The 22,088-nt window shown below is 45.8% G+C and overlaps 1 protein-coding gene across 5 annotated transcripts in view; it reads left to right on the top strand.

Annotated features, from left to right (window-relative positions):
• PARM1 (prostate androgen-regulated mucin-like protein 1) overlaps positions 1-21,864 on the top strand; it is a 64,524-nt gene extending 42,660 nt beyond the window's left edge. The window contains exons 3-8 of one of the 5 annotated variants that reach the window (XR_012668011.1): positions 2,160-2,238; positions 15,922-16,003; positions 17,483-17,573; positions 17,680-17,941; positions 19,553-19,689; positions 21,315-21,864. Coding sequence is in view for 1 of the 5 variants with exons in the window: in XM_048846635.2 (XP_048702592.1) it covers positions 2,160-2,238; positions 5,269-5,353 (164 nt within the window). In the remaining 4 variants the exon portion in view is untranslated. Of the gene's footprint in view, positions 1-2,159; positions 2,239-5,268; positions 9,187-15,921; positions 16,004-17,482; positions 17,574-17,679; positions 19,690-21,314 lie in introns of those variants that run through there. The other 4 variants (XR_012668012.1, XR_012668010.1, XR_007356181.2 and 1 more) reach the window with 4 other exon arrangements.
• The last annotated feature ends 224 nt before the right edge of the window (positions 21,865-22,088 follow it).

The raw sequence follows: 22,088 nt of genomic DNA, 5'->3' as shown, positions 1-22,088 counted from the left end.
TCTGTCACTTGGGATTTATTTTAAAGGTGGTAAAAAAAGAAAACCATTTACCATATTTTCATTGTCTGCCAGACTGTGACCTGCGCGTTGCAGGGTCGGTATTTCAGAACACACACGCTTCCAGTGTTTGCGGTGTTTATTTTATCCAAATCCATTCTGCTGCCTTTACCAGAGCATCACGGTTACAAAAATATAAAGCTGCCCAACTCATATCAAATATCTCCCTGCTGCAAAGGGAAATATAAAGATTGCAAGTATTTTCCCCTCCCCCATGTTATCATTCCCCCACCCCCATGTTATCATACCAAGCAGATGAGAGCATAAAGTGAGCAAGGGAAGATTTTGTTTGACGTTTGGCCCTGGCAGTCTTCTTAAGCTAATAGCAATGCTGAGGGGAAACCCTTTTGTCCGCAGGCTGCAGAATGGAATCAGTAGGGCATTAGCATTGCAGTCTAAGGTGGAGGGGCTGCAAGGTGAAGCCAATTAACAGGCACCATTGAATAACTGTCAGGAAGTCCCCGCAGCCTGTAGCCTATTGAATACATTATTAGAGGCTGCAGAACCACTTGGCTCAGAAGCTCATTACTTACAAATAAACCTGTAACTTGAAGGAGTGTTGAAAACTTTTCCCCTCTTTGTCCCCCTGGGAATTTAAATGAGGTCAGTTCTGAGGGCAGCTCCTAAACAGCGACTCTGCATTGTCAGGGCCCCAGGCTCGGCTCATCCATCCATAAACCTGCTTATTCACTCCTTGTGAAAACGCCCCCAGGAGATTTTAACTGAGCCATTAAAAGGCGTCATGTACGCTCCTGCCAGAGCTGCACCACCGCTTCCTCCTTCAGCAGGGAAGCCTTCAACCACTCCTAACCCCGCTGCGTGTACCTAGTAACACTCCCACGCAAGAGGAACAGAGCAACATGAGCCCAGCCCAGGAGAAAAGCAGTAAGCCTGGATGGGATGTAACTAGACAACTAGAGAGAAATTTTCAAGGGCCCAACCCTGACACTTGGGACCTCATTTTCCAAGCACTCAGCTCTCATTTCGATGCCTAATTAAGCACCCGATTTTCTAAAGTCCACAGCATCCAGCAGCTTCTATTGTGCCACTATGAGCTGAGCACCTAGCCTGCCCTTTTTGAAATTCTGGCCACTTATTTTGGTGCCTAAATGGGCACCAAACTCTTTAGAAAAATCTAGCCTTAGGGCCCCATTCCCATCATGCAGGCTTGTGTCAGTGAGGCTCTATTGACTTCGGCAGGGGCATTCCTGATTGCCATCAGTGAAAACCAGAGAGACTCAGGTTCCTGGTTTGGTCACTTTGCCTGATGTCAGCAGGTAAAAGTTACTGTATGTAAAGGAGAGGAATAGAACAGTGATTCTCAAACTTTTGTACTGGTGACTCCTTTCACACAGCAGGCCTCTGCGTGCGCCCCTCCCCCCTTATAAATTCATATTTTAAAAAGAAAAGGAGTACTTGTGGCACCTTAGAGACTAACCAATTTATTTGAGCATGAGCTTTTGTGAGCTACAGCTCACTTCATCGGATGCATACTGAGTCTCTAAGGTGCCACAAGTACTCCTTTTCTTTTTGCGAATACAGACTAACACGGCTGTTACTCTGAAACCTGTCATATTTTAAAATATAATTTAACACCATTATAAATGCTGGAGGCAAAGCGGGGTTTGGGGATTGAGGCTGACAGCTTGCCACCCCTCCATGTAATAACCTCGCAAACCCCTGAGGGGTCCTGACCCCCAGTTTGAGAACCCCTGGAATAGACCCTGCCCTGGGAACAGACAGCTTGGGAAGGGAGGGGGAGCTTAGGCTAAAGGGCAGTTTCATTTCAAAATCATTCCACAGTGCAAGTCCCCATTCACATCCAGGCCTCAGTTACAAACAAGGACCGATCTTAGCCATAGTCTCTCATATGTGCAGTGAATGAACAGCGTTCCTTCTCAATGAGGCATCTGGGGTTGACAGCAAATACCGCATTCCCTACATGAGGAGGCGATCCACATGTGGCCAGCATATAGTGTTAACCCGTGCACTGCAAACAAGTGAGCAGGAAGGGGACAGGGGTAATTGCTTTGATATATTATGACCTCACTGAAAGGTCTGTTTATGCCCTTTCCTTCCTCCTCCCCCTCTCTTTCCTGCAGGAAGCATTGCAGCCATTACGGTGACAGTCATTCTGGTGGTGCTGTTGGTGTTTGGGGTGGCAGCATACCTTAAGATCAGGTAAGCATTCACTTGGTAAAAGGATGGTTACCCGGAACATAAGAGCAGCCATACTGGGTCTGACCAAAGGTCCATCTAGCCCCATGTCCTGTCTTCTGACAGTGGCCCGTGCCAGGTGCCCCAGGGGGAATGAACAGAACAGGTCCTCATCAAGTGATCCATCCCCTGTCGCCCATTCCCCGTTTCTGGCAAACAGAGGCCAGGGACACCATCTCTGGAAGCAGCTCAGTAACTGGAACAAGCTGGAGCACATTCTCCTCTCCAACTGTATTCACACTGATGGGACTGACATGTCTCCTCCCTTCAGTGCAACAGCTGATGCTAATACAGCAGAGCTGGGGGCACTGCTGCTATCCGGCCTGGACTGCGCGTCAGGAGAGGCCCAAGCCTGACTACTCTGCTCTCGAGCCCTAGCAGCAGGAGGCAGGCTGCGGCAATGCAAGCTTGCGTGTGCTGCTGGCCTGCCACTGTGCCTCAGACCCCGGGGAGCCCAGCTCTAGGGACTGAAGCGCATTTCAGCCTTTTGACGAGGGACCGGCGGGTGCCAATGGTGGTAGCAATGGTGGTGTCGACCCCTGGCCACAGGAATAAGAGCCCTGGCTCCTTTTATCAGGGTCACCAAGCATCTACCCACTAGCATTCAGCCATTATTGGGTTGGCGGAACTTGTTAGCCGACAGTGAGAGATACCACATCCCTTGGTGCACCTAGGGGGCAATCGAAGGTGCGCTATTATCTGAGTGCAAAGAGGCTGGGAGTTGGAGGAGACGCTGTAGCAATCCCATTTTATACAGTTTTCAATGGTACAAGCTGGCATTTTTCTCATTACAAAGGCGTCACTCACATGCCAGAGCCAGTAGTGCAATGTGTTGTGACCATAAACAGTAATTATCCCCCGAGCAAGCTTTACTCATACCCTATCTGTGACCTTAAAATAAGAACACCGCTGCAGCCTACATGGAGCATCTTTAATTGGGTTTAATTTGAGGCTGAGGTAAGCAAGGTTTTTTGTTTCAACTACTTCATAGTGATTCATACCAGTCAGGCTGGGGCACAACCAAAATAGTCCTGTGCAGAGCTATCACTGGTGTTCTGGAGGGATACTAGAAAATAGATGGGTTAGTAAATCAAGCAGACAACAGCCAGCTATTCTTGCTGTAAAAATAAATGTCTTGTTTGCACGGACACAGCCCTCCCTGGCCAAGTATTTCCTGAAAGTCACGTGTTCAGCTGGCATTCTCGCTGACTAGAATAACTTTTAAGTGTGGCTGAAGAAGGGAGTGGATTGCATTGAACAAGAACGCGCTGCTTTGAAAATTGAAAGAGGTTTTTACTGCTCAGGTAGGGCACAGTGTGAACTGGGGTCTCTAGGAAGGTTCTCAAATCTCAGGTGCAATTGCAGAAATTTTTAGAAGATTTAAGGTATTTCAGAATTAAATTCCAGGGGCATTTTTGGCATGACGTTGACATGGAATTTGCCAAGGGCGAATCGCATTCTGTTAAAATACCAACAACAGAACTGCAGGATCCCAAAGGCCACTGTATGTTACACATGTATGGAGTGGAGGGATAGCTCAGTGGTTTAAGCATTGGCCTGCTAAACCCAGGGTTGAGTTCAATCCTTGAGGGAGCCATTTAGGGATCTGGGGCAAAAATTGGGGATTGGTCCTGCTTTGAGCAGGGGGTTGGACTAGATGACCTCCTGAGGTCCCTTCCAACTCTGATATTCTATGCACACCATCCTATACAAATATCAACAAGCCAGCATTTAATAAACATTCAGCGAAAGCAAGTTCTTTCCCATCCTCCATACATACAAATAGTGGGCTGCATGCCAACCTCTCATCCACAACCATGTCTCCCAAGCAGTGTTGAATAGGAGCAGAGGCCCTTTCCTGCCTCTGAGGGATGAGTTCAAAGCCCCAATGTCAAAATTATAAAAGCATGTGAAAAGCCTGCATATTTACACACATACAGACACAAAGAACTTGCTTTCTGCAACTAGTCTCATTAAAAAAAAAAATCATTATTTCCACAAATGTTCTGACAGGAATCTCATGTGCTCAAATATTCACAAAAAACGAACAGGAGAGGGATGGGAACAGAGTCAAAAAGCAAATTTATTTAGGAAGGTGAATGAGTTTTCACTCCTTGCAGTGTTCAGCCTGCTCTCCTACCCCATGCACTGGCTTCATCACAGATCACTAAGAGAGACAAAAAGTATGGTAAACATGCATTCATTCTCTTCTCACACAATTAAGATCCGGCCCACAGACCACTAAATATTCAGAGCTTAACACACCTCCCTATTAAAAATCCATAGCACTGAGTACACTACCAGACCTGACTCTAGATCAAGAGGCAACATTAATATCTATATACAAGCAGTACGGTTTTAACTCCCTGCAGAGGAACAACAGACCATCTACTACACTCAAGTGCATTCATACCACAACACAGAATCATCGATCACCCACAGGAATTAGAAACTAGAAGGCATGGGGCCTACTGCAAACTGAAATAAAAAACTCACTGATCAAAGAGCCCAATTGTATTGCAATGCACAGTCAGGGGACAGGATTGTTCCCTGATAGCACTGAAGCCCAGATCATTCCTATAGCATAGACATGATCTAGCTGTGTTTTAAGCATGTCCCTGAACTGGACCAAGGAAGCAGCTTTACAAAAAACAGCTAGTGTTAGACTTCTCACTGTCCCAGAGAGTTGATCTTTAAAGATTTTAGGCACCTGGAGCTGTGATGTGATTTACTTGTCATCTAATCAGAATCAAAACCCTAGCCTAAAATTAATCTGGACCTAAACACCACCAATTATCCTCTCACACATTAAGTTCCCTGGGCCTGGTTACAAAGATGGGTTTTAGCAGTAGGTGCTTTTCAATGTCTGCAGGAGCGAGGGCATCCTTTCTACAGGGTTGTGCACTGAATAGGAATAGCACTGGAATAGGGTGTTTCTAAACCATTCCTAAATCATCCCAGACTTGTCTTTTCCCCTCCCTCTCGCCCTCCCAGACATTCTTCGTATGGAAGGCTGTTGGATGATCATGACTACGGATCCTGGGGAAACTACAACAATCCTCTCTATGACGACTCTTAGCAAAGGAAAGTTAATTGGGACAAGAAATAAATGTTCTTATTTATAAGTGCTCACACAGTAGAACAACAACAAGTCACCTGGTACGCATTCAGTTCCAGTTCCATGCCAGCTTCTTCTCTCCCTGCTGCTTCTTCCTCTGTTTCACAAGGGAATCCTAATTTTAAGACAAGACTAAATGCTGAATCACAACTGCAATGGGACTAAACTGAAGCTGACAGACTGCAGTCACGGTCTCGAAACCAAAGGCAGTCACTCCACAAGCGCAATAAATTTGAGTTTATGCTTTTAAGGAGGAAATTATATTAAATCTCAGTGAGGGGACGGGAAGTAATCACTGAAAGGTTTTCATCTGTATGGCTTCTGTTCCTTTGATTCCTCTTTAATCTTCCCTGTCTGTTCAGAGCGGATGGGGGTCTGGTCAGAGCTCTGCAGTGCAGTACAGGGCTTTTACAGTTTATTACCAAAAGATCAAAACAAATTACCCAGGAGGCTGGGAAGTAGAGAAAAGGGAAGCTCAGCAGGGTCATGCCAGAAACTGATGCTCTTATAGTTGGTCATCTTTGCCAGGGTGTCTCATTTTCAGAATGTCATCATTATAAAGCCAGGTGAAGGTTAAATTCACCGCCTGTGTCATGGTGAGTGGCAGGTTTACACACTGACGTGTTACACCTTGAAGTGGAAAATCAGTGATAAACAGGAAGGGGTGACCACTGCTGCTGCTGCAAGGAAGGCATGTGGCAGAAATGCCAGCAGGGGGTTGGGAACTTTCTTTTTGGGAAGGAGAGAACCCATACATTGTCAGCACCGTGGCAACGTAAGATTCCACGAAGTGCAACATTCGTATTCAAAACACCACTCCCTCGGATCTGACTGCTGCTAGTGAAGAATATGGTTGTACCCAAAATAAACTGCAAATAGGAGAAACCCATTCTGCTGCCCTTCCCTTCGTTTAGGCTGCTAGGATGAGTCCACTAATATTTAACAGGAGGTAAAGATTGCAGAATTAGGCCCAAAATTAGAAGATGTGGTGGAGGTTTTCAAAAGCCTGTGGGAATTACACACACCTTTCTTTGAAATTAACCCCTGGAGTGCTTTGCTTTGAAAGTCTCAACTTAATGTTTAACAGCTCTTCCCTGCAGCAAATTTTCAGAGCAATTCAATCATTTCTCTCTCCCTTTTCTTTTGTAATTGCGTGAACAAGTCTGGGTGTGTTTATTTATTACATAAAAGAAACCTGACAGATCACCAGTGTGGTAAGGAAACAAATATACAGTGAGATAGAAGTGTCGTCATCTGCTACATATATTGCTTTACTGAATTGTTTTCTATCTGGTAAGGTCATTTGCTAAAACAATCCAGTATTTTTAATCCAGAGTTTGTGCTTACTAATCCTGCTGCTGCTACCAGTAAACAAAGCCATATGGGTTCATTTATGAGGAGATCAAAACAGACTTGGCTTGTTTAAATACACCATAGCAGTTCCCCTTGGAGCACATGATCCAACTTATGAAACTCCAACCCTTGTCTTTTTCAGAGTAGTTTTTCGATTGTTATAAAAAGCCAACACATCATCATTAGGTTGACACGCAATAGCTCATCAAGGCTACAGTGGTGGGTGGCATGCATTTCCATTTTACCAGTTTGACAGGTAAACCAAGACCTGCACTCCCAAAACGTAAGCTTGGTGGGAAATTTACTTTGCAGTGGTCACTCCCCTTTGTCAAATAGAAGGCACAGGAAACTGCTTGAGTGCAGCGGGACATTTTGCTACAGTGGTGCTAATTGCACTGGATGAGACACCTGTGCAGGGGCCCTGCTGTTGGGAATAAAAGTCATCTATACTGAGAACACAGAGCGTGTCTGAAAACCAGTCACGAACTATTAATTATTGGTACTGCAGGAGCGCAAGGAGCCCCAGTCATGGAGCAGGGCCCCATTGTGCTGTATAGACACAGAACAAAAAGAGATTCCCTGCCTCAGAGCACTTGGGTGGCTTACCTTGGGCACTCCCACATAGCAGCACCTCGAATTAGTGAACACTTGGAATGTATGCGGTCAGTCCAGTCTCCCGCAGTCAAATCGGGATAAGCAGTTCCCTGGCATCACTTTAAGGAGCGTTGTGAGGTTTAGGGTCTAAACTGCTTTGACAGCCTCAAAAGATGTGATCTGCATGAATACAAAGGACTATGAGAAACCAGCAAGTGTTAACTCCTTATGCTTAACAATCTGTTCCACTTAGTGCCTCAGCTAAATACAAAGTACCTTTCCCAAGCCTGAAGAACTCTTTAAAGTTCAAAAGCTTGCCTCTTTCCCCAACAGAATTTGGTCCAACATGAGAAATCATAGAAAGGTACCCTTGTTGGGGCCATTACTATTGCTCTGTACATTACGTGGGATTCCTACTGTAATATCCTAAAGGTATAGATTATGGATTGCTTAAAAATACATTGTGTTTCTATAGCATCTGTCAAATAAGGATCTTGTGGTTCTTTATGAACATTAATTAAGCCTCACAAACACCTTGGAGACCACTAAGTGTTGTCACATTACTGTTGGGGAAACACCGAGAGGTTGCCCATGGTCACGAATGGCACAGCAAGAAAGAAACCAAGTCTTTCGCTTTGATTCTGCCCATTAGACCACACTCCCTACCATCTCTTGGCACCCACAAAGATTAGATCTGCTTTTTATTTCCCTGTTCCTTGTGTTAAATCTCTTTCATTTAGTTACTTTGGATGTACCTAACGTCAGTGTAATGTCTCAGTGTGTCAAGGAAACTAAACAATTCAAGATCAAAGGCTAGAGGTGACCCGCTCAGGGAAGACCACGTGTTTTGCTCCGTCCCTCCCACCTCCACAAGTTAGCACATCATAAGCCTAAACATTTCTGAAAAGTTCATCATCAACTTCTTCAGAAAGAATAGAGAGTCTCCAGTCTTCTTTGGAAAGAACTGGGGAATTAGCAGATTTAGGGTATTCAAAGGAACACAACATTGGACTAATTCTGCTCCCATTTACTTAGATCAGGTGGGAACATTAAGTGGGTCATAATGGATGAAAAATCTCATCCCTAGTCTCGGTTGTGAGTCTTTAGAAGAAGGGAGCCACTATGCTATCTCCTAATGGGATTTTTTTTTTTTTAAATAGCGAGAGGTCTTTCCCCAGTAGTTTTCATATCACCCAATTGATGGACATTGTGCTTCACGGACACAAATATGGAGGTCCCTGCCTCGTAGAGCTTTTGATCTAAGTAGCCCGTTGCCGGCATATCAAAAGCAGTTACCATATAACAGGCTATTTCTAATGCCAGGCCCCCCACATGCCCTACTGGGGACAAAACATCAGCCAAAGTCATGTGATGAGATGTCACAACCATAGCATCAGTAATAAAACCGGTTGATGAGATACCAGAGAAAACAGCAAGGACTGTTTGTGTTGAGGGAGCTTCCGAGATCTCCCAGTTCCAGCAAGGTTAGCTGTTCAGCAGTTCTCCTTCCTCCAAGTTGCCCTGGATTACAGCCCCACCTTAGTGTATTCGTCTTTCTCCGACGCCTCGGAGGAGGGATTCACAGCAGGCTAGGATGATAATTTGCACAGATTCACCTTTTGCCTTTAGCTTTCTGGCAATGAATGAATCGGTAAGGCTGCTTTTATTTAAAAAAGGCAACAGATGGCAGAGCTAACACTCAGTCTGGGACGGTGGTCATTTTTACTTGGGGCGGGTGGGGAAAGAATGGGAAGCTTTAAGTGCAGCCAATTGGATATTTGATGTCCTCATAACCACGTTCATTATAAGATATACCAGTTACACCAATTAAAGTCTTGCAAAGCTTGTGCCATGTTGTACTGAGGTGTGTTAACTTTGCGCTTGTTTCCGTACAGTTTCCTGTGACATTTTTAAAGGACTCCAGTCTAGAGTTACTCCCCATAGTGACGTCTCTGGGTTCCATGCTGGTTTGGTCTCCAGTCCCAGATCAAATTGTTTAGTCTACAAGTAAAGATAGTATTTTCTAACTGTGCCCTCATCTAGCAGGCTGAAAGTGACCCTAACTGTTTTCCCTAATTCATTGCTGCCTAGTTCAATGCTGACTTTTACTACATAGTAAGGGTGACTGTCATTTTGTAGGAAGATTGTAGTGATCCAGTAGCTGCAAAGCAGACACCAGTGGAATCATAGAATATCAGGGCTGGAAGAGACCTCAGGAGGTCATCTAGTCCAAACCCTTGGTCAAAGCAGGACCAACCCAACTAAATCATCCCAGCCAGGGCTTTGTCAAGCCAGGCCTTAAAAACCTCTAAGGATGGAGATTCCACCACCTCCCTAGATAACCCATTCCCGTGCTTCACTACCCGACTAGTGAAATAGTGTTTCCTGATATCCAACCTAGACCTCCCCCACTGCAACTTGAGACCGTTGCTTCTTGTTCTGTCATCTGCCACCACTGAGAACAGCCAAGCTCCATCCTCTTTGGATCCCCATCAAGGTAGTTGAAGGCTGCTATCAAATCCCCCCTCACTCTTCTGAAATCCGTAATCTTGCTCCCATCTAGAACCCTGCCCCCTTCCTTATATTCTCTCCTATCTTGATTCACCTCACTGCTCCCCTTGCCTTCCAGTGTTTTCTGTTATTCTGCCTCTACACCTGAAATAAATCCCTTGCCATCTACAAACTTCTCTTTCCTTCAAAAATCCCTCTGTCCAAGTAATCACTTCCCCTTGTCAGTAAACCCACACCCATGCTCCAGTCTCCTGAACTGTGATTCTGTCTCTTGCATTTGTCAGCCTTGTCTTTTGACTGGCAGCTGTATAAGAGAGGGAACATTTAGTTATGTGCGTAAGGCAACATCCAAATGAATTTTTTCTGTAGAAAACAGAGCTGGTCACATTTATGGTTGAAGCGTTCTTTTGACAGAGCCAAACTTTCATGAAAATTTTTTGTTTCGGTGAAAGTTACTGGAAAATGTTCAAAGTGAAACATGCTTTGTTCTGAACTGGAAATTTGTTTTAGTTTAGAACTTTTGGTTTTCTGGATGGGGAGGAAGTTTCCCCCTTTCCATTTACTCTCCTTCACTCAATTGTCCCAGGGGGTAGGCAAAAACTGATATACTTGGGTTTTCAAAAACCAACGTGGAATTTTTCCATTTGAAAACAAAACGTTGACTTGAATTTTCTCCCAAAGACGTCCATGAAGAATTTTGAACGTAACTCACATTTGTCATTTCCTTCAAAATTTTGGGCAAAAACTAAAATGTGGGGGTTTCTACCAGCCCTAACAGGAAGGCTGCAGTGTTGCAACAGAGTTGGCTGTGGAATTTGTGGGGACCATATTGTTCCTAGCTCTTCATCTCGGTGTAAGGTCTTGAAGAAGAGGGAGACACCATAGCGAAGTACAAACTGTGGTGTGTGACATTCCAGCCATTCAGTTCCCAACCATTTAAGGTGGTGATATATGAACTAATAAAGTCTGGAGTCATTGCATTAGCCCGGGCTGCTTTCAGAATGGTAGAGGGTCTACTCCCACTCCTGTCCTAACCCCGATCTTGAATTACTGCACCTCATAAGGCATGGGGACCGTAAGCAGCAGTTTTCCAGCCTACTGTGAGGAATGGTATTGGGTACTGTCTGCCCTAATCATAACTCACCAAGCCAAAGGCAGCTGCAGAACATAGCCTAAAGAGCTGGCCTTTGGTTCACAGACCACCAACAGCCTCTGAAACGTACTTTAAGGGATCCACATTCAAAACAATTGGAGAACACTCACCCAGTAAGGCAGCCACAAACCTAATCTGTATGAGACACTAATGCCATCCAAGTGAACACCCAGTCCTCATTACACAGTATCTGGAGGAAGCAGCTGCAGCAAGAGCTCTGCCTCCCTTCAGATGCTTTAGGAAGACAGGCAGGTTACTAACCATGCTTTACAATGGGTCATTTGAGGCCTTGTCTATATGGGGAAATTTTACCAGTTATACAGGTATGATCCCACTGTGTGAACACTTACTTCTCTGTAAGAATGGCTTTTCAGGGTTTCGTTTATGTGACTTGGAAAGTCCTGGGAACGCTTTTATTTCAGAATAAGGGCGTAGCACAAACATGCTGGACTGGTATAACTGTATCGGTTTAAATTCACACCTGAAAATGGCTTTCCAGGTAGAGGAGGTCAAAACTCAACCCAATCTTAGTGCCTGTTCATCAAGTCCTTTAACATCCTGCAAACTCTTTAAAGCATCTTTCCCCACGCACACTGCATTGTGCATCTTCGGAATGAAATGCTGAATGCCCTACATTAAAAAAAAAAGGAATTCCACCATGTCTAGAGTTAAAGGGGACAACTGTAAATCTAGATGACTAAAATACATTTATCATAGAGCTGGGAGACATTTTTCAAACGTTGACAAAATAGAAGAGTTTCAGCTAAGTGCCCGTGGTTCTTTGGCCAGCTCGAACTGGTCATACACCTGCATGGCTATTAGTTGTGATTTTACAAAAATACCCCAAAAGAATCTCGCTGCCCATTACTGTGTGAAATGCCCACATGAAACAAAGGAAACTGACCACACAAGAGAAACAGCAACAAGTATGAATCACTCTGTAACCAGAAGTGTGTGAGTAGACTTGGACCCCCACTGGCTCTGAATGGGCACAAGTGTCTGCCTTGGATGGAGCCAATCACTGGGGTCTGGGCTTCTGTCTGAACAGTACCCAGCACAATCCCGACCGGGGCCTCCGTGGGGCTCAGGGCTCAGACACGGGTGGTATGGGCCTAAATGCTGTAACAGCACCTCTCCAAACCCTCAGAAACTTGACCTGAGCGTAATCAAACCTGAGATGAGAGTGCAGAATGCCTGGAACAGGACCTCTGAGGGAGTGTGAACTGCCCCGTTCAGCTCAGAGAGGGGTTCTCTCAAACATCTGTGATGACAATTTAAATGTACGCATTGTTGCCTCATCCCTCAGGTTACAACGAAGGGTGGGGGGGGGGGGCGGGAAGGGGGAGAGTCACAGATCTGCACAATTTACCACGAGTGATATCTCATTTGGTGCCACAAGTGGGTGGCGTTTGGGAAATCCCCCTATTTATTTCCCCCACTCCACCCCAATCAAGGATCCAACCCAAAGGAACCTAGCGGGACCCATGTGCATAATGAAGCCCCGCCGAGGGGAGACAAGTGGCACATGCCTACATATGGCACATGGGCACAATCTACTGTGAGCAGCATCTCACAGGGATGGAGTTTATTTGTCAATGTAGTCTGGGACCTTCCCCTACCCAAACTTTTGCAGCTGCTACTGTAATAAAAATAACTAGGTTACAACCACAAGGGGCTCTCGGATGTGCAAAAGAAACTTAAGAACGTAGTCATCCTGGCTAATCTTTCAAAACCAGCTGCATTTGCTATATTTTGCATCAACTGTAGGTGAAGATTCAAACAGAAGGGTGATTAAGTGGACAGGGTCCCTTTAACTTAGTCTGGGATCCTGCAAAACAAGCTGCAGATCATCTCTCCATTGCCAGTATGACACTCCAGCATGCAGGCTGCAGTCAATGTCACATCCATGCACAGAGACCTTTCCCATGGGAAAAGAGGCGAATTCTCTTCTCACACCTCCTAGTTTTTTAAAAAATAGTATTTATACCTCCAAGGAATTTAAATATATAAGTTTAACATGGAAGCAGGGCTGTAGGGATACGGTCTTGTTTCTCCTACCCACCTCTTACTGATTGTGTTGAGCCAATCGCTGGGGTCTGGGCTTCTGTCTGAACAGTACCCACCCAGCACAATCCCGACCTGGGCCCCCCAGGAGCTCAGACTCAGTAGATGCATAAGCCAATCGAGGCTCTACTCAGTCATCCAACAGGAGCTTGGGAATCAGAGGAGAGTCTGGACTTCACAGACGTCCAAAAGAAGAAGAAAAGAAAAAGTGTGAAATGTGCAGGAAAATGGCACCTTCTCCTGATTATTTGGGTTGCTTTTGTACATTTCTTCTACATTTCCATCTTGCCTCTGAGGTTAGAGTTCTTCGGGAGAGATTTGCTTTTAGAAGCCATACATAATATTTCAAGAAGCATGGAGCTCCCAGGATAATTAAAGGTAAACAGGATATCATTTCTCTAGGAGATGCAATGTCTGAGACAAGAAAGACACAATCAAAGCATGCTAGGAGTAGGCATCCTGTCCCATACCCATCTCTGCACTTACAGTGCGTGACACCTGGCTGGCGTCTGTTGCTGTCGGAGCTTGACTGACATTGGCACATATCTCAGTTAGGAATCCGGCAGCATGTCTGATGAAGACACGGAGGTCCCTGTCATCACTCCAGCAGCTGATTAGATGATGCAGCTGCTCAGGTGTGCTGTTCTCCAGCATTTTTCCTTCTCCTTCCTGCAGCTGTAGCATGAATTATTTAATACGGGTCATTTGTAATGCCAGACATGCCCTCCAGCTGTTCTATACTAAAATCTTGGAATCAGTAACAATCTTATCCCCACTCCCCCGCCAGCTGTTCTGACTTTGCACAGACACAATCCCCCTTTCATACCCAGCGTGATGGGGAAGGGGGAAAATAGACTTTCAGCCGGGGAAAACATGGCAGCATTTGAGTGGGCAGTGATCCTTAAAGCTAGCCTTGATCATTAAAACCTACACACCCACATCTCCCGTTGAATACAGTAAGCAGCAGGGACTCAGCAGCTCCCAGTGAGGCCTGTTGTTTTATTCTGGGGACTGCTCAGCGGCACCTCCTGGCCGTTCATCTGGGGAATTAGCTCGGCCACCTGGACGGATGCCCCTCCCTGTGGTTACGCAGTCCCTCAATCCCCTCACTCACTCCACAGCGCCACAGGCTCCCGGAGCCGTAGCACGTCCTCTTCACAGCTTAGCCCTCCAGCCAACTCACATTAACGTTCTCCCCCCTTCCTGGATACCGCAAGTCCTTGGCGGCAAACCCCATCCCAGGCCATCCGCTCCCCGCTACCTGGTGTGTCCCACTCCCGCAGTGGCTGGTTAGGGGAACCTGGGCCCACCCTCTGCAGCAGGTTCCAGGCCAGGGACCGTCAACCCAGCAGTTGTGGGCATTACTCTTCCAGCCCCGATTGTTCCTTCCCTGGATGGCTTCCTACTCTCCCCTGACAGCTTCCTGCTCTGCCCCCTTGCACCGGGGAATGCAACTGCAGGCCTCCTCTCCCAGCCTGCCAATTTCCGCTCTTTATAGATCTTGCCCCGCTCCTCCCCACAGCTGAACTTCATCTGCCAATAGGCCCTAGCACTCCCTAGGTTTCCCTCCAGGTGCAGCATAAGGTTAATTGGCCTAATTTACCCCTTCAGGCCTTGTTTGGCATGGACATCCCATCACAGGGACTATTAAAAAACAGCTTGTTTGGGAAACCCTTTGTGATGCTTCCCACGGTAATCCAGGGTTGTGAGGCACCTCGCTACCACCTGCCCTTAGGGTGAGGAAGCCCTGTCTGTGCCTGCCAGGGGTCTGCTCCTCCACACCACCAGCCTTTGGCGAAACAAGCTCTGCCTTCCAGGCCCCGCTGTCTCTGTACAGCTTAGCGATGGGCACACACCAACCGCCCGAGTATCTCCCTGGAGTGCCCAGTCCCCAATCCACTGGACATGCACAGAACTACCCGATCCTCTGCTCCCTTACCAGTTAAGCATAGAACACAGCTCTGTGTAACACACAGTACTTAGGTTTGCTTACAGAGAAAGCAGCCACTAATTTACTGAACAAAGAACAGCAATCCAAAGGGTAGCCAGCAGAAATATTGGAAACAAAGGGTTATGTATGAAATAAAATCATAATACACATGCTAGAACCCAAGCTTAACTAAAAAGAAAAGGAGGACTTGTGGCACCTTAGAGACTAACCAATTTATTTGAGCATGAGCTTTCGTGAGCTACAGCTCACTTCATCAGATGCATACCGTGGAAACTGCAGCAGACTTTATATACACACAGAGAATATGAAACAATACCTCCTCCCACCCCACTGTCCTGCTGGTAATAGCTTATCTAAAGTGATCAACAGGTGGGCCATTTCCAGCACAAATCCAGGTTTTCTCACCCTCCACCCCCCCACACAAATTCACTCTCCTGCTGGTGCTAGCCCATCCAAAGTGACAACTCTTTACATAATCAAGTCGGGCTATTTCCTGCACAGATCCAGGTTTTCTCACATCCCCCCCACCCCCATACACACACAAACTCACTCTCCTGCTGGTAATAGCTCATCTAAACTGACCACTCTCCAAGTTTAAATCCAAGTTAAACCAGAACATCGGGGGGGGGGGGGTAGGAAAAAACAAGAGGAAACAGGCTACCTTGCATAATGACTTAGCCACTCCCAGTCTCTATTTAAGCCTAAATTAATAGTATCCAATTTGCAAATGAATTCCAATTCAGCAGTTTCTCGCTGGAGTCTGGATTTGAAGTTTTTTTGTTTTAAGATAGCGACCTTCGTGTCTGTGATTGCGTGACCAGAGAGATTGAAGTGTTCTCCGACTGGTTTATGAATGTTATAATTCTTGACATCTGATTTGTGTCCATTTATTCTTTTACGTAGAGACTGTCCAGTTTGACCAATGAACATGGCGGAGGGGCATTGCTGGCACATGATGGCATATATCACATTGGTGGATGTGCAGGTGAACGAGCCTCTGATAGTGTGGCTGATGTTATTAGGCCCTGTGATGGTGTCCCCTGAATAGATATGTGGGCACAATTGGCAACGGGCTTTGTTGCAAGGATAAGTTCCTGGGTTAGTGGTTCTGTTGTGTGGTATGTGGTTGTTGGTGAGTATTTGCTTCAGGTTGCGGGGCTGTCTGTAGGCAAGGACTTGATTATGTAAAGAGATTATGTCTGTAGCCCGACTTGATTATGTAAAGAGTTGTCACTTTGGATGGGCTAGCACCAGCAGGAGAGTGAATTTGTGTGGGGGGGTGGAGGGTGAGAAAACCTGGATTTGTGCTGGAAATGGCCCACCTGTTGATCACTTTAGATAAGCTATTACCAGCAGGACAGTGGGGTGGGAGGAGGTATTGTTTCATATTCTCTGTGTGTATATAAAGTCTGCTGCAGTTTCCACGGTATGCATCTGATGAAGTGAGCTGTAGCTCACGAAAGCTCATGCTCAAATAAATTGGTTAGTCTCTAAGGTGCCACAAGTACTCCTTTTCTTTTTGCTAAGCTTTAGTCATCCTACTGTCTGATGACTCCAGCTTTAATTCGGTTGCCTTTAGTAACTCAAGCATCAGTGGTGTCGGTTCACTCTGAAGACATCACAGTCCGAAGCAATCACAAAGTGTGGCCAGGTTTTTTCAGAAAGAACTTTAGCTTATAAAAGAAAAGAAAAAAAAAATCAAGGCAATGCTAAGGTTGCAGACTCCGGCCTGAATCTGCAATACAAGTGCTTAACTTATACTCATGAGTAGTCCCATTGAATTCAATAGGACAACTCATGCATCTAAGTGATTGCAGGATCCAGACCTCAGAGCCCAATCATGGTCCCACTGAACCGAATGGCAAAACCTCCCACTCACCTAAATAGGAACTGGGGAGCCCACTCGAGTATAAAAGGGCTGAGATTCTCTCTTGGTCACCTCTAAGCTTATGGGGTGAGAGTTACTGCTTGGCGTGGGTATGTTAAACAAAGAAGGGCCGTTATCTGAGCGACTAGTTTAATGCCCCAGCCCTTACCTTGCTCCCTGTGATGGGGCAGGTAACCCCCCACCAGTCAAGAAGGGGTTAAAAAACAATCAGCCCCGACCCGCTGCACCTGTGCAGCTTGTCAGGCCTGGGGGCAGATTCTTAAAAGGGAAGAGCCCAACCCAACTGGGGCAGCACCCAAACAAGCAGAGCTAGAGATGCCTGTCCAGGGCACTGGGCTGTGCACTGGAGAATGGCTTGAGAGTTCCCCCAGCCTGAGCCCGCTGAGAAAACACAATGGGTCAGTTGGTTTCTTTTGTTAAAACTCCCAGGATTAAGTCTTGGCAGGACAGTGGGAGCCAAGACTCTCTGCAGAGCCTGAAAAATGGCCTCCTCTCTGGTTTGTGCAAAGGAGGGGCCCAAGCCCCCTGTGGGCACCCGAACTTTTTACTTGGACCGTTTCCTACTCCCCATTGTAGGAGGAAATGGACTTGCTATGAGGCACAGCCTGAGCGCTACCCCCCAGGACTCGACCATAGGAGTGCCATCACCCAGGTAACGATGCACGAGGTAAGCAAGGAGCCTGCCTTCACCCCAAGGAGTGGCGGGGGGGGGAACCTTGAGACACAACCTTTGACACCCCCACTGTTAATTTCTCTCTCTGATTGTTTTTGAGACCTGGTTACCCAGGCATGTGTTAGCGAGACCTGACCGGGCACACAGCACTCCAACGGTGACAAAGATCCGGTGCAGAAAAACAACTAGCCAGAATATCTATCGACAGCTTGTATCCACAGCTGCCAAAGCGTCATGAACCGAGGTCCCTACATTTTCCTTCCTGCCCAGAAAAACAAATTCTGGTCATTTATTGATAAGTCAGGAGAGGTCCCTTCTAGCAAGTAAAGAAACCACCCTCTCATGTCGGTTTATCAATGCAAGTGAGTGGGTGCAAAAGCTTCCTGACAGGGCTTTATCCAACTTCACAAGGAGCTGTATTGGCCGCCCAGAGATATGGGAGGCTTTGGAAAGGCTGCAGCAGCAGAGTTGGGGGTGGGCGTGGGGATATGAAATAAAGAAAACAGCTGCAGTCCCACTTAAATCATCTGGTAAAGAGGAATGATGAAGATAGCTGGTTCCTTTGTCAAGCAGCCATTTGTGTTCCAGGTCAGGAGTAACAATGGGAACCCACGTATAGCCCTGCTCACAAGAGCCTGCTGGCCCCCAGTCTGTCAGCACATCGCCCAATGTTATTTCACATAAACCACATCTGCCGTCATAGTATCAGGCAGATCTGAGCCACCACACACTTCACTTAAGCTTTCAGTTAATGATGGTTATCGATGCCAGCTCTACTTCTCGCTTTTGCTCAGCAGCCGCTGGTAAATCAAGCGTTCTGAGGAGGACAAAGCCTGCCCCATTTGCATAATTGTTTCATTTGCTGCTTTCCTTTAATATATGCATGATCTCTTATTTTCATAAAGCGAGTTTAACAAATGCAACTGGGACCACAATAGTCATCTGAGAAGGTCAGAAGAAATTAGCGTCAAGGCTGGGTCTGCAAAGCATAATGCCAATCTAATGCTCACTGAGGCATGGAAACATGATCACGAATTCCTTTAGGGATTCTCTCACATGTCTAGATTTCCTAGATGTTTGTGCATTAGATGAATAATATTCTCTCACTTTGTACAGTCCCAGAGATAAAACACCCTGCTCACTGATTCTTCTATTCAGCATGAAGAGCAGGACAGGCCTGTTTCCCCCACATACACATAAAAGGACTTTGCCAACAACATGTCACTCATCTGAGAAGTCAGTATGTAAATCAGGAGCTGATCAAAGGCCTGGAATTTGGCTAGCTAGCCTCAATCCCAGCCTAACGCTTTGTCTAGCAAATGCCTAGAACACCATCATGCATAGGAAACAGGAGGAAGACTGAAGTAATACAGTGGGTCTCGCTATTTATGGTGTTTCAAAACAAAGTTAAAAGTTGCTAAGTGACAACAGTATATCCCCACATTATTTACAAAACCCAGACAGACACTTTGTCTAAAATCTGATCAATTTCTTTGAAGTGACATATTTTAGACAAAGGAAATACAGTAGGTGTAATCTACCTGGATTTCAGTAAGGCATTTGATCCAGTTCCACATGGGAAATTAGTTCAATTGGAGAAGATAGGGATTAATACAAGAATTGAACGGTAGATAAGGAACTGGTTAAAGGGGAAACTACAATGGTCATGCTGAAAAGTGAACTATCAGTCTGGAGGGAGGTTACTAGTGGAGTTTGTCAGGGATCGGTCTTGAGACCAATCTTATCTAACATTTTCATTCATGACCTTGGTACAAAAAGTGGGCATATGCTAATAAAAATTTGCGGATGACATGAAGTTGGGAGGTATTGCCAATACAGAGAGGAGGACCGGAATATCATACAAAAAGATTTGAATGACTTTGAAACTGGAGTAATAGAAATGGGATGAAATTTAACAGTGCAAAGTGCAACATCATGCATGTAGGGACTAACAACAAGAATTTTTGCTATAGGCTGGGAACATATTACTTGGAAGCAACAGAGGAAGAGAAAAACCTGGGAGTATTGGTTAATCTCAGGATCTCTATGAGCCACAAACGTGATGTGACTGTGAAAAAGGCTAATGCAATCCCTGGATGCATCGGGCGAGGTATTTCCAGCAGTATTTATTGCCATCATGGCAAGGTACTGGTGAGACCTCATTTAGAATACTGTGGGCAATTCTGGTCTCCCATGTTTAAGAAAGATGAATTCAAACTGGAATAGGTGTAGAGAAGAGCTACTAGGCTGATCCAAGGAATGGAAAACCTCCCTCCTGAGAAGAGACATAAAGCGCTTGGCTTGTTTAGATTAACCAGACCAAAGCTGATGGAAGATAGGATTACTCTCTACAGAGGGATAAACAGCAGGGAGGGAGGGGAGTTATTTAAATTAAGGGCCAATGTGGACACAAGAATAAATGGATATAAACTGGCCATCAACAAGTGTGGGTTTGAAATTAGATGAAAGGTTCTGACCATCAGAGGAGTGAAGTTCTGGAACAGCCTTGCAAGGGGATCAGTGGGGCAAAAAACCACCTAACTGGCTTCAAGACTGAGCTTGATACGTTTATGGAGGGGAAGGGATGATGAGGCTGCCTACAACGGCATACGGCCCATCCATGCCTGCTATTAGGAAATCTCTCCAACAGCCAGAGATGGCACACTAGATGGGGAGGGCTCTGAGTTGCTACTGTGAATTCTTTCCCAGGTGTCTGGCTGATGAGTCTTGCTGACATGTCCTGAATCTACCTGATTGCCATATCTGGGGTTGGGAAGGAATTCTCCCCCAAGTCAGATTGGTAGGGAGTTGATGGCGGGGGCAGTGGGGTTCACCTTCCTCTGCAGCATGGGTCACTTGCAGGTTTAAACTAGTGTAAATGGTGGCTTCTCTGTAACTTGGAGTCTCTAACCCATAGTCTGAGGACTTCAGTTGCTCAGCCAGGGGTTATGGATCTATAAAAAGGAGGGGGCAGTTGAGGTTCTGTGGCCTGTGGTGTGCAGTAACTCAGGCTAGATGATCATGATGGTCCCTTGTGGCCCACAATCTGAATCAAAGATACCATAAATGTAACAATTCCTTCTTGAGAGACCAGCAGGAGGCGCCCCAGGGGTGAGTCCCGCCCCCGCTACAGGCAACATCAAACGATCTCAGACACCAAACCTTTCACAGTGCAGCTCTATTCAGCTTCTACATTCTATTTCCAGTTGTCTTAAGTACAGCATAACTTCTGATGACATACACACATGGCTACAAAGTGGTAGAAAATGAATGGCACCAACTGGGCTGGGAGAGAAGGAAATATATCACTCGTGGGAGCAGGGCTGCATTTTCCAATAACCCCACCATCTTTCACTATCCAGGTAGATTAAGTATACTCTTCAGACAAAGTAGGTATGGTCAGAGGATGCTGACCTCAGCCATGTATGAAAACAGTAACTGGAGGGGACCATCGTTTTTTGGTCAAATTTTTGGTGTGGCCAAAATATAGCTTTTCAACCAGAACAAAAATTCTGTCAGACATTTTCATTATGAACAAAAGTCTGATTTTTTCAACAAAAAATGATAAACTGCTGTTTGGTGTTTCCCTCCCTATCTTTCCAGTGAGAAGGAGGGGAACACTGAAAAAAGGGGTTTTTTAGCTAAAAAAGAAAAAAGAGAAAATGAGCGAATGTTTTCTATAAAATTATTGCTCTGTTCCCCCCCCCTTTTTCTTTCTTTTTTTTTTTTTTTCAGACAACACATAGCATTTGCCAACCAGCTTCAGTGTTACCCTTCTGCAGACATGTGAGTGAGACCAGGACAAAGATCAGCCTCTTAACAGCACTCTATTACTGTGGACATGAGCCCAGCCCAATCGAACTCTGCCAACTCGTTAGTGATTGCTCTAAGAATTCTTAAAACATCAGCTGTTCTAGAGTGGCTCGGGGATCCTTCCTTAGCTCAACTGCTACAAGAGTTCATTCTGACTCCCAGCTGAGGAGGTAAAACAAAAGGTGCAAACTGCAAAGAGACAATTTCAAGTGAGATACAAACACAAAGGAGATCTATATCCGTTAATCACTGCGTATAAGCGACCCACACAGCTACTTTCAGCCAGTGCAGGTAATTTTTCATTGCCTTGGTCCTCAAGAGGTTAGAAACCTAGAGCACAATGTGAAGCGTGAGAGGGAAGAAGAGATAAGCAGATGGGAGAAGGGAAAGATCCAAGTCAAAGATTGCCTTGTCTACAGGAAAATGATTTGCCTGGTTTAGATCAGCAGTGGAAGAGACCACATGCATCACATGTCTGAATTTATTATTTTGTTGATGGGAAGGATAGCTCAGTGGTTTGAGCATTGGCCTGCTAAACCCAGGGTTGTGAGTTCAATCCTTGAGGGGACCATTTAGGGATCTGGGGCAAAAATTGGGGATTGGTCCTGCTTTGAGCAGGGGGTTGGACTAGATAATCTCCTGAGGTCCCTTCCAACCCTGATATTCTATGATGAATGAGTGTTTGAGAGACTGGCT

The sequence above is a fragment of the Caretta caretta genome, chromosome 4, assembly GCF_965140235.1.
Source record: "Caretta caretta isolate rCarCar2 chromosome 4, rCarCar1.hap1, whole genome shotgun sequence".
Taxonomy (NCBI): Eukaryota; Metazoa; Chordata; order Testudines; family Cheloniidae; genus Caretta; species Caretta caretta.
The sequence above is the reverse complement of the archived record's forward strand: the minus strand, read 5'-3'. Positions and strand labels throughout refer to the sequence as shown.